The 13,670-nt window shown below is 41.2% G+C and overlaps 1 protein-coding gene and 1 pseudogene across 1 annotated transcript in view; one reads left to right on the top strand and one right to left on the bottom strand.

Annotated features, from left to right (window-relative positions):
• The window catches only part of LOC147356753 (protein-L-isoaspartate(D-aspartate) O-methyltransferase-like), a 49,632-nt pseudogene extending 36,102 nt beyond the window's left edge, over nucleotides 1-13,530 (bottom strand).
• The window catches only part of WDR64 (WD repeat domain 64), a 120,871-nt gene that overhangs the window by 84,889 nt on the left and 22,312 nt on the right, over nucleotides 1-13,670 (top strand). The window contains exons 19-21 of the mRNA XM_086342677.1: nucleotides 298-334; nucleotides 909-1,051; nucleotides 7,099-7,204. Coding sequence (XP_086198803.1) covers nucleotides 298-334; nucleotides 909-1,051; nucleotides 7,099-7,204 — 286 coding nt within the window. The remainder of the gene's footprint in view (nucleotides 1-297; nucleotides 335-908; nucleotides 1,052-7,098; nucleotides 7,205-13,670) is intronic.

Genomic DNA, 13,670 nt, shown 5'->3' on the forward strand with positions numbered 1-13,670 from the left:
TGGTATGGTTGTTAATGGAATTAGAGACATTATACACCAAGAATGTAGCAAGCTCTAGGTATTTAATTACTCTCGTTATTATGCTACACTGGAGCCACTAGGAAAAGGCTGTGTTATAAATACCCTACTTATAAACATGAAAATCACTGCAATGCATCTTTTCAAAGAATTAATTGTAAAGTAACTTTAAAGTTAATGCTTGGAGATATAAATTTAACTATGACAAAAATCTATTCATTCAGTGTATCACATTTCCTTACAATACCATAAATATTCTCTTTTTCTCCCCGAATTCAGGGAAGCAAACAGAGCATACATGAGAGTGAGGTTAAAGGTTAGTATGAAATCACCTCCCTTTCTTCACTTCTTTGCCACAGGGAGTTTAGGTGAGACTACTTAGAATTAATGTATATTCTTTTTTGTGACTAAATGCTGAGGTGCTATAGGATTCAGTCATCTAAGAGGCAGAGTTTACATTATTATGATGCTTTTATAACTATGAACTTTAGATTTAAAAAATCCAAAGTACTACTGAGCTTCTTAGTCTCCAGCCTGCTGCCCTGAAGCTTATACTAGATTCATAAGCCTTTTTTGACTGTATAGGACTCATACTGGATGTATACCTAGTTTTAACTACCATGTACAGTACAGAGGCTTTTGTAATAGAACCCAAAATGAGCTCTTTTAGTTTTTTCCAGTAATACAGGATTCCATTTGTTAAAGGTTTTTTGTTCTCTGCACTGACTGAAGTTCTCTAAGATTTAAAAAAAAAATTTTTTTTTTAATTCTAGGGAAAAGAATGTGAGTTTTTTTTTTTTCTATTTTCCTACTTGCTTCCTCTTTTATATTCTATAAAATTTGAAATGCCAAGTACAACAAACACTGGTAACTCACTAATTTTCCAACAGGTGAGCAAACAGATGTTGCTGTGAGAGAGCAACAGCCAGTGGACAAAAAGCCTCCCGGAGGCACCAATGAAACAGATGCTCAACCACCACCTATCCTCGTCACTGCACATGAGGACGGACATCTCCGCTTGTGGACTATGGAGGTCAGGGCCTGTCATTTACCTGGAACAGCAAAGAACGGGAAAGATAAAAAGGATTATTGAATAAACCTTAGCCCCCTAAGGTTCGATATAGCATCTAATTTTATTAGTGTTCAATCTTCTAGCCAAATGGCTGGTTTTGCAGTCTACTCACTGAAAATACTACTCAAAAATTTAGGTCAATTTTGTAACTCAAAAGATCAAATCATCAAAACTGCTAAGACAACTACTGTATTTCCGATCTTTCTTTACATTGAGCTACAAATACATCCCACTATATATTTCATTGGATATTTAAATAATCAGTTCAGTCACTCAGTAGTGTCCAAGTCTTTGCAGCACCATGGACTGCAGCATACCAGGCCTCCCTGTCCATCAAAAACTCCCGGAGCTTACTCAAACTCATGTCCATCAAGTCGATGATGCCATCCAACCATCTCATCCTCTGTCATCCCCTTCTCCTCCCATCTTCAATCTTTCCCAATATCAGGGGTCTTTCCCAACGAGTCAGTTCTTCACATCAGCTGGCCAAAATATTGGAGTTTCAGCTTCAGCATTAGTCCTTCTGATGAATACTCAGGACTGATTTCCTTTAGGATGGACTGGTTGGATCTCCTTGCAGTCCAAGGGACTCTCAAGAGTCTTTTCCAACACAACAGTTCAAAAGCATCAATTCTTTGGTGCTCAGCTTTCTTTATAGTCCAACTCTCCCATCCATACATGACTACTGGATGGACCTTTGTTGGCAAAGTAATGTCTCTGCTTTTTAATATGCTGTCTAGGTGGGTCATAGCTTTTCTTCTAAGGAGCAAGCATTTTTAAATTTCATGGCTGCAGTCACCATCTGCAGTGATTTTGGAGCCAAAAAAATAAAATAAAATAAAATAAAGTCTGTCACTGTTTCCATTGTTTCCCCATCGACTTGCCATGAAGTAATGGAGATGAAGTCATGAAGATGGCAGAGTAGAAGGATGTGTGCTCATCCTCTCCTGTGAAAACTCCAAAATTACAACTCACTGCTGAACAACCATCAACAGGAGAACGTTGGATCCCACCAAAAAAAGATACCCAATGTCCAAGGGCATAGGAAAAGCCCCAGCAAGATTGTAGGAGGGGTGAAATCACATTTAGAATTGAACCCCTTACCTGCCAGAGACACTTGGAGGGTTCAAACAAACCTTGTGCACACCAGGGCTCAGAGACTCCACAGAGACTGAGCCAGAACTGTGTTTGACTGTATTCTGTGGAGACAGCAGTGGAGTGCATCAGGGGCAGGGGGTCTGGGTGCAGTCACTGTGGGTATGGCATAGGGCATAAGCCCTCTTGGAGAAGGTCACCATTAACCCCACCATAGAGCTGCCAGATCTTATGCAGGACTGGGGAAACAGACACTTGGAGGGCACAAATAAAACTTTGTGTACACTAGGACCCAGGAGAAAGGAGCAGTGATCCCACAAGAGACTGACCCAGATTTGCCCATGAGTGCCCAGGAGTCTCTGGTGGAGGTGTGGGTCAGTGGTAGCCTGCTGCAGGGTTGGGGGCACTGAGTCTAGCAATGCCTGCATGGGACCTTTTGAAGGAGGTCACCATTATCTTCAATATCTCCACCATAGTTTGGCCTCAGGTCAAACAACAGGGAAGGAATACAGCCCATCCATCAACACGAAATTAGATTAAAGATTTACTGAGCATGGCCCCGCCTATCCAGTCAGTTTCTCCCATCAGGAAGCTTCTATAAGCCTCTTATCCCTATCCCACAGAGGGCAGGCAGAATGAAAACCACAATCACAGAAAACTCACTGATCACATGGACCACAGCCTTGTCTAACTCAATGAAACTATGAGCCATGCCGTGTAGGGCCACCCAAGACAGATGAGTCATAGTGGAGAGTTTTGACAAAACATGGTCCACTGGAGAAGGGAATATCAAACCACTTCAGCATTCTTGCCTTGAGAACCCCGTGAAGAGTATGAAAAGGCAAAAAGATAGGACACTGAAAGATGAACTTCCCAGGCTGGTAGGTGCCCAATATGCTACTGGAGATCAGTGGAGAAATAACTCCAGAAAGAATGAAGAGATGGAGCCAAAGCAAAAACAACACCCAGTTGGGGATGTGACTGGTGATGGAAGTAAAGTCCAATGCTGTAAAGAGCAATATTGCATAGGAACCTGGAATGTTCAGTCCATGAATCAAGACAAATTGGAAGTGGTCAAACAGGAGATGGCAAGAGTGAACATTGACATTTTAGGAATCAGTGAACTAAAATGGACCAGAATGGGTGAATTTAACTCAGGTGACCATTGTATCTACCACTGTGGGCAAGAATCCCTTAGAAGAAATGGAGTAGACATCATTGTCAACAAAAGAGTCCGAAATGCAGTACTTGGATGCAATCTCAGAAACAGACAGAATGATCTCTTTGTTTCCAAGGCAAACCATTCACTATCACAGTAATGCAAGTCTATGCCCTGACCAATAATGCTGAAGAAGCTGAAGTTGAATGGTTCTGTGAAGACCTACAAGACCTTTTAGAACTAACACCGAAAAAAGATGTCCTTTTCAGTATAGGGGATTGGAATGCTAAAGTAGGAAGTCAAGAGATATCTGGAGTAACAGGCAAATTTGGCCTTGGAGTACAAAATGAAGCAGGTCAAAGGCTAACAGAGTTTTGCCAAGAGAACGCACTGGTCATAGCAAACACCCTCTTCCAACAACACAAGAGAAGACTCTACACATGGACATCACAGATGGTCAAAACCAAAATCAGATTGATTATACTCTTTGCAGCCAAAGATGGAAAAGCTCTACACAGTCAGCAAAAACAAGACCAGGAGCTGACTGTGGCTCAGATCATGAACTCCTTATTGCCAAATTCAGACTTAAATTGAAGAAAGTAGGGAAAACCACAAGACCATTCAGGTATGATCTAAACCAAATCCTTTATTATTATACAATAGAAGTGAGAAATAGATTCAAGGGATTAGATCTGATAGAGTCCCTGAAGAACTACGGATAGAGCTTAATGACATTGTACAGGAGGCAATGATCAAGACCATCCCCAAGAAAAAGAAACGCAAAAAGGTAAAATGGTTGTCTGAGGAAGCCTTACAAATAGCTGAGAAAAGAAAAGACATGAAAGGCAAAGGAGAAAAGGAAAGATATACCCATTTGAATGCAGAGTTCCAAAGAATAGCAAGGAGAGATAAGAAAGCCCTCCTCAATGATCAATGCAAAGAAATAAAGGAAAACAATAGAACAGGAAAGACTAGAGATCTCTTCAAGAAAATTAGAGATACCAAGGGAACATTTCATGCAAAGATGGGCACAATAAAGGACAGAAATGGTATGGGCCTAATAGAAGCAGGAGATATTAAAAAGAGGTGGCAAGAATACACAGAAGACTATACAAAAAAGATCTTCATGACTCAGATAACCAGGATGGTGTGATCACTCACCTAGAATCAGACATCCTGGAATGTGAAGTCAAGTGGGCCTTAGGAAGCATCACTATGAACAAAGCTAGTGGAGGTGATGGAATTCCAGCTGAGCTGCTTCAAATCTGAAAAGATGATGCTGTGAAAGTACTACACTCAATATGCCAGCAAATCTGGAAAACTCACCAGTGGCCACAGGACTGGAAAAGGTCAGTTTTCATTCCAAACCCAAAGAAAGGCACTGCCAAAGAATGCTCAAACTACTGCACAATTGCACTCAACTCACACTAGCAAAGTAATGCTCAAAATTCTCCAAGCCAGGCTTCAACAGTATGTGAACTGTGAACTTCCAGACATTCAAGCTGGATTTAGAAAAGGCAGAGGAACCAGAGATCAAATTGCAACATCTGTTGGATCATTGAAAAAGCAAGAGAGTTCCAGAAAAACATCTATTTCTGCTTTATTGACTATGCCAAAGCCTTTGACTGTGTGGATCACAATAAACTGTGGAAAATTCTGAAAGAGATGGGAATACCAGACCACCTGACCTGCCTCCTGAGAAATATGTATGCACATCAGGAATCACAGAACTGGACATGGAACAACAGACTGGTTCCAAATTGGGAAAGGCGTACATCAAGGCTGTATATTGTCACCGTGCTTATTTAACTTATATGCAGAATACATCATGGAAATGTCGGGCTGGATGAAGCACATGCTCCATCAAGCACATGGAATCAAGATTGCTAGGAGAAATATCAATAATCTCAGATACAGAGATGACACCACCCTTGTGGCAGAAAGTGAAGAACTAAAGAGCCTCTTGATGAAATGAAAGAGGAGAGTGAAAAAGTTGGCTTAAAACAGCATTCAGAAAACTAAGATATAAATAACATATAATATTAATGATGAATACATCATTAAACAGTGTAAGAACACTGAAATGTGGACTATACATGAAATTTTAGCTTTCCAAGCTACTGGAAGAAGTTATTACATTATATTGAGGGTCCTAAACACTTTACAATGAAGGGATAACTTTCATTTACTGAAAGACTTTGAATGATTTGGGGGTAGAAAGTAGGGCAGGGGGTTTGAAATGACAGAAGTAAGGATTTGAGTAGACTGATGATGGTGAACAGCAAGGGAGATGGCATCACTTATCGGATTCCTCTCTAGAGGGAAACTCAGAAAACAGCAAGTTTTGTATGGCAGATAGGTTCAACAACACAGGACAGCATACCGTCTGCTGTATAAAGCGTCCAACTGATCAGTTGATTCTAACTTATTAGTGAGAAACTCTTGATTCCTGGTGGCTCAGATGGTAAAGCATCTGCCTACAATGTGGGAGACCCAAGTACAATCCCTGGGTTGGGAAGATCTCCTGGAGAAGGAAATGGTAACCCACTCCAGTATTCTTGCCTGGAAAATCCCATGGATGGAGGAAACTGATAGGCTACCGTCCATGGGGTCACAAAGAGTCGGACACGACTGAGCGACTTCACTTTCTTGGTTTGAAAATGCTATGAAATACTGTAAACAATGATTTTCTCTGAGACGATCCAGGTATTGGAGCAGTGACATTTCGCCCTCCCCCCAAAATAGGTAAATAATAAAAGTGTGTGAACAATAGGAGGAGAAAATATCATATCCAACTAAATCTCAGGAAACAAGTATCAGATTCAAAATTTTTCTTCCTATGTTTTGACTTTTATTCTCCAAGTAAGTACAGAAATGTATATGAAAGTCAGTGATGACTTACACTAAGCACTGAAAAACAACCTGCCAAGTTTGAATCTCTTGCAATCTGTCTTGTACCAATATTCAAAAATAGATATTTCTGAAAGGACAAATACAACATTCTGGCTTAAAGTGAGTGAGAAACACTTAAATATGAAAATCATGTTTATTTAAAAGGAGAATATATCACTGGAAAGGGGTTGAGGAACTGCATGAAGAGGGTTATCGGAAGTGACAGAAAACAACCTCCAAGTATAGAGGTGATCTGCAGTTAAGAGTCTAGATGGTTATAGTTAACAGTTGACCCCACTTTTACTAATATTTAGTTTCAAGGAAATAAGTCCTTATCAGTTCAGTTCAGTTCAGTTGCTCAGTCGTGTCCGACTCTTTGCGACCCCATGAATCACAGCACACCAGGCCTCCCTGTCCATCACCAACTCCCGGAGTTCGCTCAAACTCATGTCCATCGAGTCAGTGATGCCATCCAGCCATCTCATCCTCTGTCATCCCCTTCTCCTCCTGCCCCCAATCCCTCCCAGCATCAGAGTCTTCTCCAATGAGTCAACTCTTCGTATGAGGTGGCCAAAGTATTGGAGTTTCAGCTTTAGCATCATTCCTTCCAAAGAACACCCAGGAATGATCTCCTTTAAGATGGACTGGTTGGACCTCCTTGCCATCCAAGGGACTCTCAAGAGTCTTATCCAACACCACAGTTCAAAAGCATCATAATTTCAAATTATTTTTATTATGAAGAAGAGAAATCATGTTAGAAGAGAAATCACGTTATAATTAGTATATAGCTCTTCGGATAAATTATCTATAAACTCAACTCCAATACTGATGTTTATATAATTTATTATCATATTTTATACAGGGAAGACTACTGAAAGATATTCTACCTTTCACAAAACATGCTGCCATTTCTCTGACATCGCTGTTCACTGATTCATGTGCAAGAATACTACTGACTGGAAATACGGGTAAGTCACTGCTGTTATGCAGTTGGCCACAGGTATCTTAACAACCTACATGATATAAAAATGGATATAGGATAACACTATGACATTTATTGAAACGGAAGGATACCCAAGCTGCCAAATAAACAGAAGAATGAAAGGATGTCAGGAGAACCTATTTCATTTATAGCTCTGTATTTAAGGCAAGACATATGATTTCTTCTGTCATTAAATTGGGTATAGGACTGTTGTTCCCCTCCTCAGTTGTGTCTGACTTTTTGCGACCCTGTGGACTGCAGCATGCCAGGCTTCCCTGTCCATCACCATCTCCCGGAGCTTGCTCAAAATCATGTCCATCGAGTCGGTGATGCCATCCAACCATCTCATCCTCTGTCATCCCCTTCTCCTGCCTTCAATCTTTCCCAGCATTAGGGTCTTTACTAATGAGTCAAGTCTTTACATCAATTGGCCAAAGTATCGGAATTTCAGCTTCAGCCATCAGTCCTTCCAATGAATATTCAGGATGGATTTCTTTTAGGATTGATTGGTTTGATCTCCTTGCTGTCCAAAGGACTCTCTCAAGAGTCTTCGCCAACACAACAGTTCAAAAACATCAATTCTTCAGCACTCAGCCATCTTTATGGACCAACTCTCACATCCATACATTACTGGAAAAACCACAGCTTTGACTAGATGAACATTTGATGGCAATGTAATATCTCTGCTTTTTAATACGCTGTCTAGGTTGGTCATACCTTTTCTTCCAAGGAGCAAACATCTTTTAATTTCATGGCTGCGATTTTGGAGCCCAAGAAAATAAGGTCTATCACTGTTTCCATTGCTTCCCCATCTATTTGCCATGAAGTGATGGGACTGGATGCCATGATCTTCATTTTTTGAATGTTGAGTCTTAAGCCAGCTTTTTCACTCTCCTCTTTCACTTTCATCAAGAGGCTCTTTAGTTCTTCTTCACTTTCCTACACAAGGATGGTGTCATCTGCATATCTGAGGTTATTGATATTTCTCCTGGCAATCTTGATTCCAGCTTGTGCTTCATCCAGCCCAGCATTTCCATGGTGTATTCTGCATAAAAGTTAAATAAGCAGGGTGACTACATACAGCCTTGATGTACACCTTTTCCGATTTGGAACCAGTCTGTTGTTCCATGTCCGGTTCTAACTGTTGCTTTTTGACCTGCATACAGGTTTCACAGGAGGCAGGTAAGGTGATAGAGTATTCCCATCTCTTGAAGAATTTTCCACAGTTTGTTGTGATCCATGCAGTCAAAGGCTTTAGTGTAGTCAAGCAGAAGTAGATGTTTTTCTGGGATTCTCTTGTTTTTCCAAAAGTTGTTGGCAATTTTATCTCTGGTTCTTGTGCCTTTTCTAAATCCAGCTTGAACACCTGGGAGTTCTTGGTTCACATACTGTTGAAGCCTGCTGCTGCTGCTAAGTCAGCATTACTTTGCTAGCATGTGAAATGAATGCAATTGTGGGGTAGTGTGAACATTCCTTGGCATTGCACTTCTTTAGGACTGGAATGAAAACTGACCTTTTCCAGTCCTGTGGCCACTGCTGAGTTTTCCAAATTTGCTGGCATATTGAGTGCAGCACTTTCATAGCATCATCTTTTCAGATTTGAAATAGCTCAGCTGGAATTCCATCATCTTTACTAGCTTGCTTGTACTGATTCTTCCTAAATCCCACTTGACTTTGTACTCCAGGATGTCTGGCTCTAGGTAAGTGGTCACACCATTGTGGTTATCTGGATCATTAGATTTTTTTTTTTTTTGTATAGTTCTTCTGTATATTCTTGCCACCTCTTCTTAATATCTGCTGTTTCTGTTAGGTCCATATCATTCTGTACTTTATTGTGCCATCTTTGCATGAAATGTTCCCTTGGTATCTCTAATTCTCTTTCCAACTCTACTGTTTTCCTCTATTTCTTTGCATTGTTCACTTAGGAAGGCTTTCTTATCTCTTCTTGCTATTCATTGGAATGCTGCATTCAGATGGGCATATCTTTCCTTTTCTCCTTTGTCTTTTGCTTCTCTTCTCTTCTCTTCTCACATATTTGTAAGGCCTCCTCAGACAACTATTTGGCCTTTTCACATTTCTTTTTCTTGGGGATGGTTTTGATCACCGCCTCCTATTCCATGCTATGAACCTCTGTCCATAGATCTTCAGGCACTCTGTCTATCAGATCTAATCCCTTGAATCTATTTGTCACCTCCACTGTATAAGGGATTTAAGTCATACCTGAGTGGCACAGTGGTTTTCTCTACTTTTCTTCAATTTAAGTCTAAATGTGACAATAAGGAGTTCATGATCTGAGTCACAGTCAGCTCCCAGTCTTGTTTTCATTGACTGTATAGTGACTCCATCTTCAGCTGCAAAGAATATACTCAATCTGATTTCGGTATTGACCATCTGGTGATGTCCATGTGTAGAGTCATCTTTTGTGTTGTTGGAAGAGGGTGTTTTCTATGACCAGTGTGTTCTCTTGGTAAAACTCTGTTAGCCTTTGCCCTGCTTCACTTAGTAATCCAAAGCCAAACTTGCCTGCTCCTCCAGGTATGTCTTGATTTCCTACTTTTGCATTCCAGTCTCCTATAATGAAAAGAATATCTTTTTTGGTGTTAGTTCTAGAAGGTCCTGTAGGTCTTCATAGAAGGTCTTCTTGTAGGTCTTCAACTTCAGCTTCTTCAGCATTATTGTTTGGGGTATAGACCTCGATTACTGTGATAGTAATCAAGGACATGAACAGAGATCATTGTGTCATTTTTGAGATTGCATCTAAGTACTGCACTTCAGACTCTTCTGCTGACTATGATGGCTACTCCATTTCTTCTAAGGGATTCTTGCCCACAGTAGTAGATATAATGGTAAGCTGAATTACATTTGTCCATTCCAGTCCATTTTAGTTCACTGATTCCTAAAATGTCAATGTTCACTCTTGCCATCTTCTGTTTGACCACTTCCAATTTGCCTTGATTCATCGACCTAACATTCCAGGTTCCTAAGCAATATTGTTCTTTACAGCATCAGACTTTACTTTCACAACAGGAGACATGCACATCTGGGTGTTCTTTCTGCTTTGGTACAGCCTCTTCATTCATTCTGGACCTATTTTTCCATTGATCTCCAGTAGCATATTGGGCACCTACCAACCTGGGAAGTTCATCTTTCAGTGTCACATCTTTTTTCCTTTTTACACTGTTCATGGACTTCTCAAGGGAAGAATGCTGAAGTGGTTTACCATTCCCTTCCCCAGTAGACCATGTTTTGTCAGAACTCTCCACCATGACCCATCCACCTTGGGTAGCCCTACATGGCATGGCTTATAATTCCTTTGATTTAGACAAGGCTGTGATCTATGTGATCAGTTTGGTTCACTTCCTGTGATTGTGGTTTTCACTCTCTCTCCCTCTGATGGATGAGGATTAGAGGCTTGTTGAAGCTTCATGGTAGGAAGGAATGGCTGTGGGGAAATCTGGGTCTTATTCTGGTGGGCAGGCCATAGTCAGTAAACCTTAAATGCAATTTTCTGCTGATGGGTGGGGCTGTGTTCCCTCCTTGTAGTTTTGGCTAATGGCATAATGGTGACCTCCTGCAAAGGGACTTATGTCAGCACGCCATGGCTCCATGAACTGTTTAGTTAGTGCCCCTGACCCCGCAGCAGGCCACTGTTGACCCATGCTCCACCAGAGACTCCTGGACACTCACAGGCAAGACTGGCTCAGTCTCTTGTGGGGTCACTGCTCCTTTCTCCGAGGTCCTGGTGAGCATAAGGTTTTGCTGTGCCCTCCAATAGTCTGCTTCCCCAGTCCTGTAGGATTTCTGTATAGGACTCCCATCCCCTTATTTGCATATTGGGAATAATGTAAAGATTTTATTTATAATCTTAAAAGGGTTATGTTGCATTGACCTTCATTCTAAAGGGAGTCATGCACGAGAAGAAAGGGATTATTTGTTCTTTATAGGGGACTTTTATTGTTATAACCAATATGAAAGTGAAAGTGAAGTCGCTCAGTCGTGTCCAACTCTTTGCGACCCCATAGACTGTAGCCTACCAGGCTCCTCTGTCCATGGGATTTTCCAGGACTGGAGTGGATTGCCATTTCCTTCTCCAGGGGATCTTCCCAACCCAGGGCTTGAACCTGGGTCTCCTGCATTGTAGACAGACACTTTACCATCTGAGCCACCAGGGAAGTCCATAACCAATATAGTTGGTCTTAATTTTTTCATGTAACACTATTTTTTTAATGCTTCCTTCCTATTTCCTCTCTTCTTTTGAATTAAGCCTAAGCTTTCTTTTCTTCTCTCAAGCTTAGCCTACCCTTCTTCTTATCACAGCCAACCCTTATTTTCTAATGTAATCTTGAGATCTGCATCCAGATATTGCTATTATACTAATATTTAAATTTTATGTCTCCTCTTTTAAAAACTAATTTTTCATTTCAAAGTTACCTTACAAAAGTCTCAATGTATTATTTTGTATTAACAATTACCTGAGTCTTCTGGAGATTGTAGAAAATAATTATTTATGTTTGCATTCAGTATTACCAGTAGATTTACAACATTTATTTAAAGCTATCTTTATTTAAATGAACTTATTTACAAAATAGAAACAGACTCACAGAGACAGAAAACAAACTTATGGTTACCAAACAGGAAAGTGGGGGAGGAGGGATAAATTAGGGTCAATATTGGAAAAGACTCTGATGCTGGGAGGGATTGGGGGAAGGAGGAGAAGGGGACAACAGAGGATGAGATGGCTGGATGGCATCACTGACTCGATGGACATGAGTCTGAGTGAACTCCGGGAGTTGGTGATGGACAGGGAGGCCTGGCATGCTGCGATTCATGGGGTCGCAAAGAGTTGGACACGACTGAGCGACTGAACTGAACTGAACTGAGGGCTTGAGATCATCAGATACAGACTACTATATATAAAACAGACAGGCAAGGTCCTACCGTAGAACACAGTATACAGTAATGGAGACAGTGACAGACTTTATTTCCTTGAGCTCCAAAATCACTGTGATGCTGACTGCAGCCATGAAAACAAAAGGTGCTTGCTCTTTGGAAGAAAAGCTATGACAAACCTAGACAATATATTCAAAAGCAAAGATATCACTTTACCGACAAAGGTCCATACAGTCAAAGCTATGGTTTTTTGAGTAGTTGAGTATGGATGTGCGACTGAACCATAAAGAAGGCTGAGCACTGAAGAACTGATGCTTTGAACTGTGGTGTTGGAGAAGACTCTTAAGAGAGTCCCGTGGACTGCAAGGAGAAAGAAAACCAGTTAATCCTAAAGGAAATCAATCCTGAAAATGCACTGGAAGGAGTGTTGCTGAAGCTGAAACTCCAATACTTTGGCCACCTGATGTGAAGACCCAACTCATTGGAAAAGACTCTGATGCTGTGAAAGATTGAAGGCAGAAGAGAAGGGGATGACAGAGGATGAGATGGCTGGATGGCATTACTGATTCAATGAACGTAAGTTCTTGCAGACTCCGGGAGATTGTGAAGGACAGGGAAGCCTGGTGTGCTGCAGTCCATGAGGCTGCAAAGAGTCAGACACAACTGAGTGACTGAACAACTGTATAGCACAGGGAAATATAATTCAACATCTTGCAGCAAACTATAATGGCAAATAATCTGAAAAAGGATATACGTATATAACTGAATCACCTTTCTGTCCACATCACACATTGTGAGATTTCATTTTGACACTGCCAACACGTAGCTTGCCACATTACTCCAATATCTGGTTTTCACTTGCAGACCACTTGTAATATCAATCTTCTGGCAGGCTTTAACTGGTCTATTAGTGCCTGGGGACACAGCTGGGTCTGTGGCTCCTTCCTGAATAGCACCATAAGGGGCTTCTTCAGCATACTCCATCTTCCACCCCCCACAAGCAGCTGCAGTCTCCCTGGAAACAAAAGCACTGGATCATCCTTTCCGACATTATTTACTGAATAGTTTAGTAGCTCTTTAATGTCATCAATTCCTATGATTTTTCCAGTCGACCCAACCATACATGCAAAACATGCAGTTTAAGGGTCTCACTTCCAGCTCCTATAGCTTTAGCTCCTTCATGCAGCTGATCAGACAGAAGTTCTAGTACATATGCATGCATATGTGGAGTACTAATTGTTGCTTGGAACCCCATAGATTGTGAAGAATCCATATAAAGGTTTTATTTTGCATAGTGGGAGCAGTCTGAGGCCAACATTACTTCAAATACTTTACCTTGAGGATTCCATTTTTGTGGAGGTTGTGGATTAGCTCTGAGGGGCTGGCATCACCAGATTTCTAGGCCATCGCTAAGAACACTTGGAACAGGTACAGAACCAGTGCAGCAATGGTGCCCTGGGGTGTCTCCAAAAGTGAGACCACCCCCCGCATGGTCACCACCCTGCTCGAGTCCCTGCTGTAGCTGCTACAGCGGCACTACACCTCTCAGATACTATTTTACT

This window comes from Bos grunniens, chromosome 16 (assembly GCF_055505025.1).
Source record: "Bos grunniens cultivar Pamir isolate PY7600 chromosome 16, Bosgru_T2T1.0, whole genome shotgun sequence".
Lineage (NCBI taxonomy): Eukaryota > Metazoa > Chordata > Mammalia > Artiodactyla > Bovidae > Bos > Bos grunniens.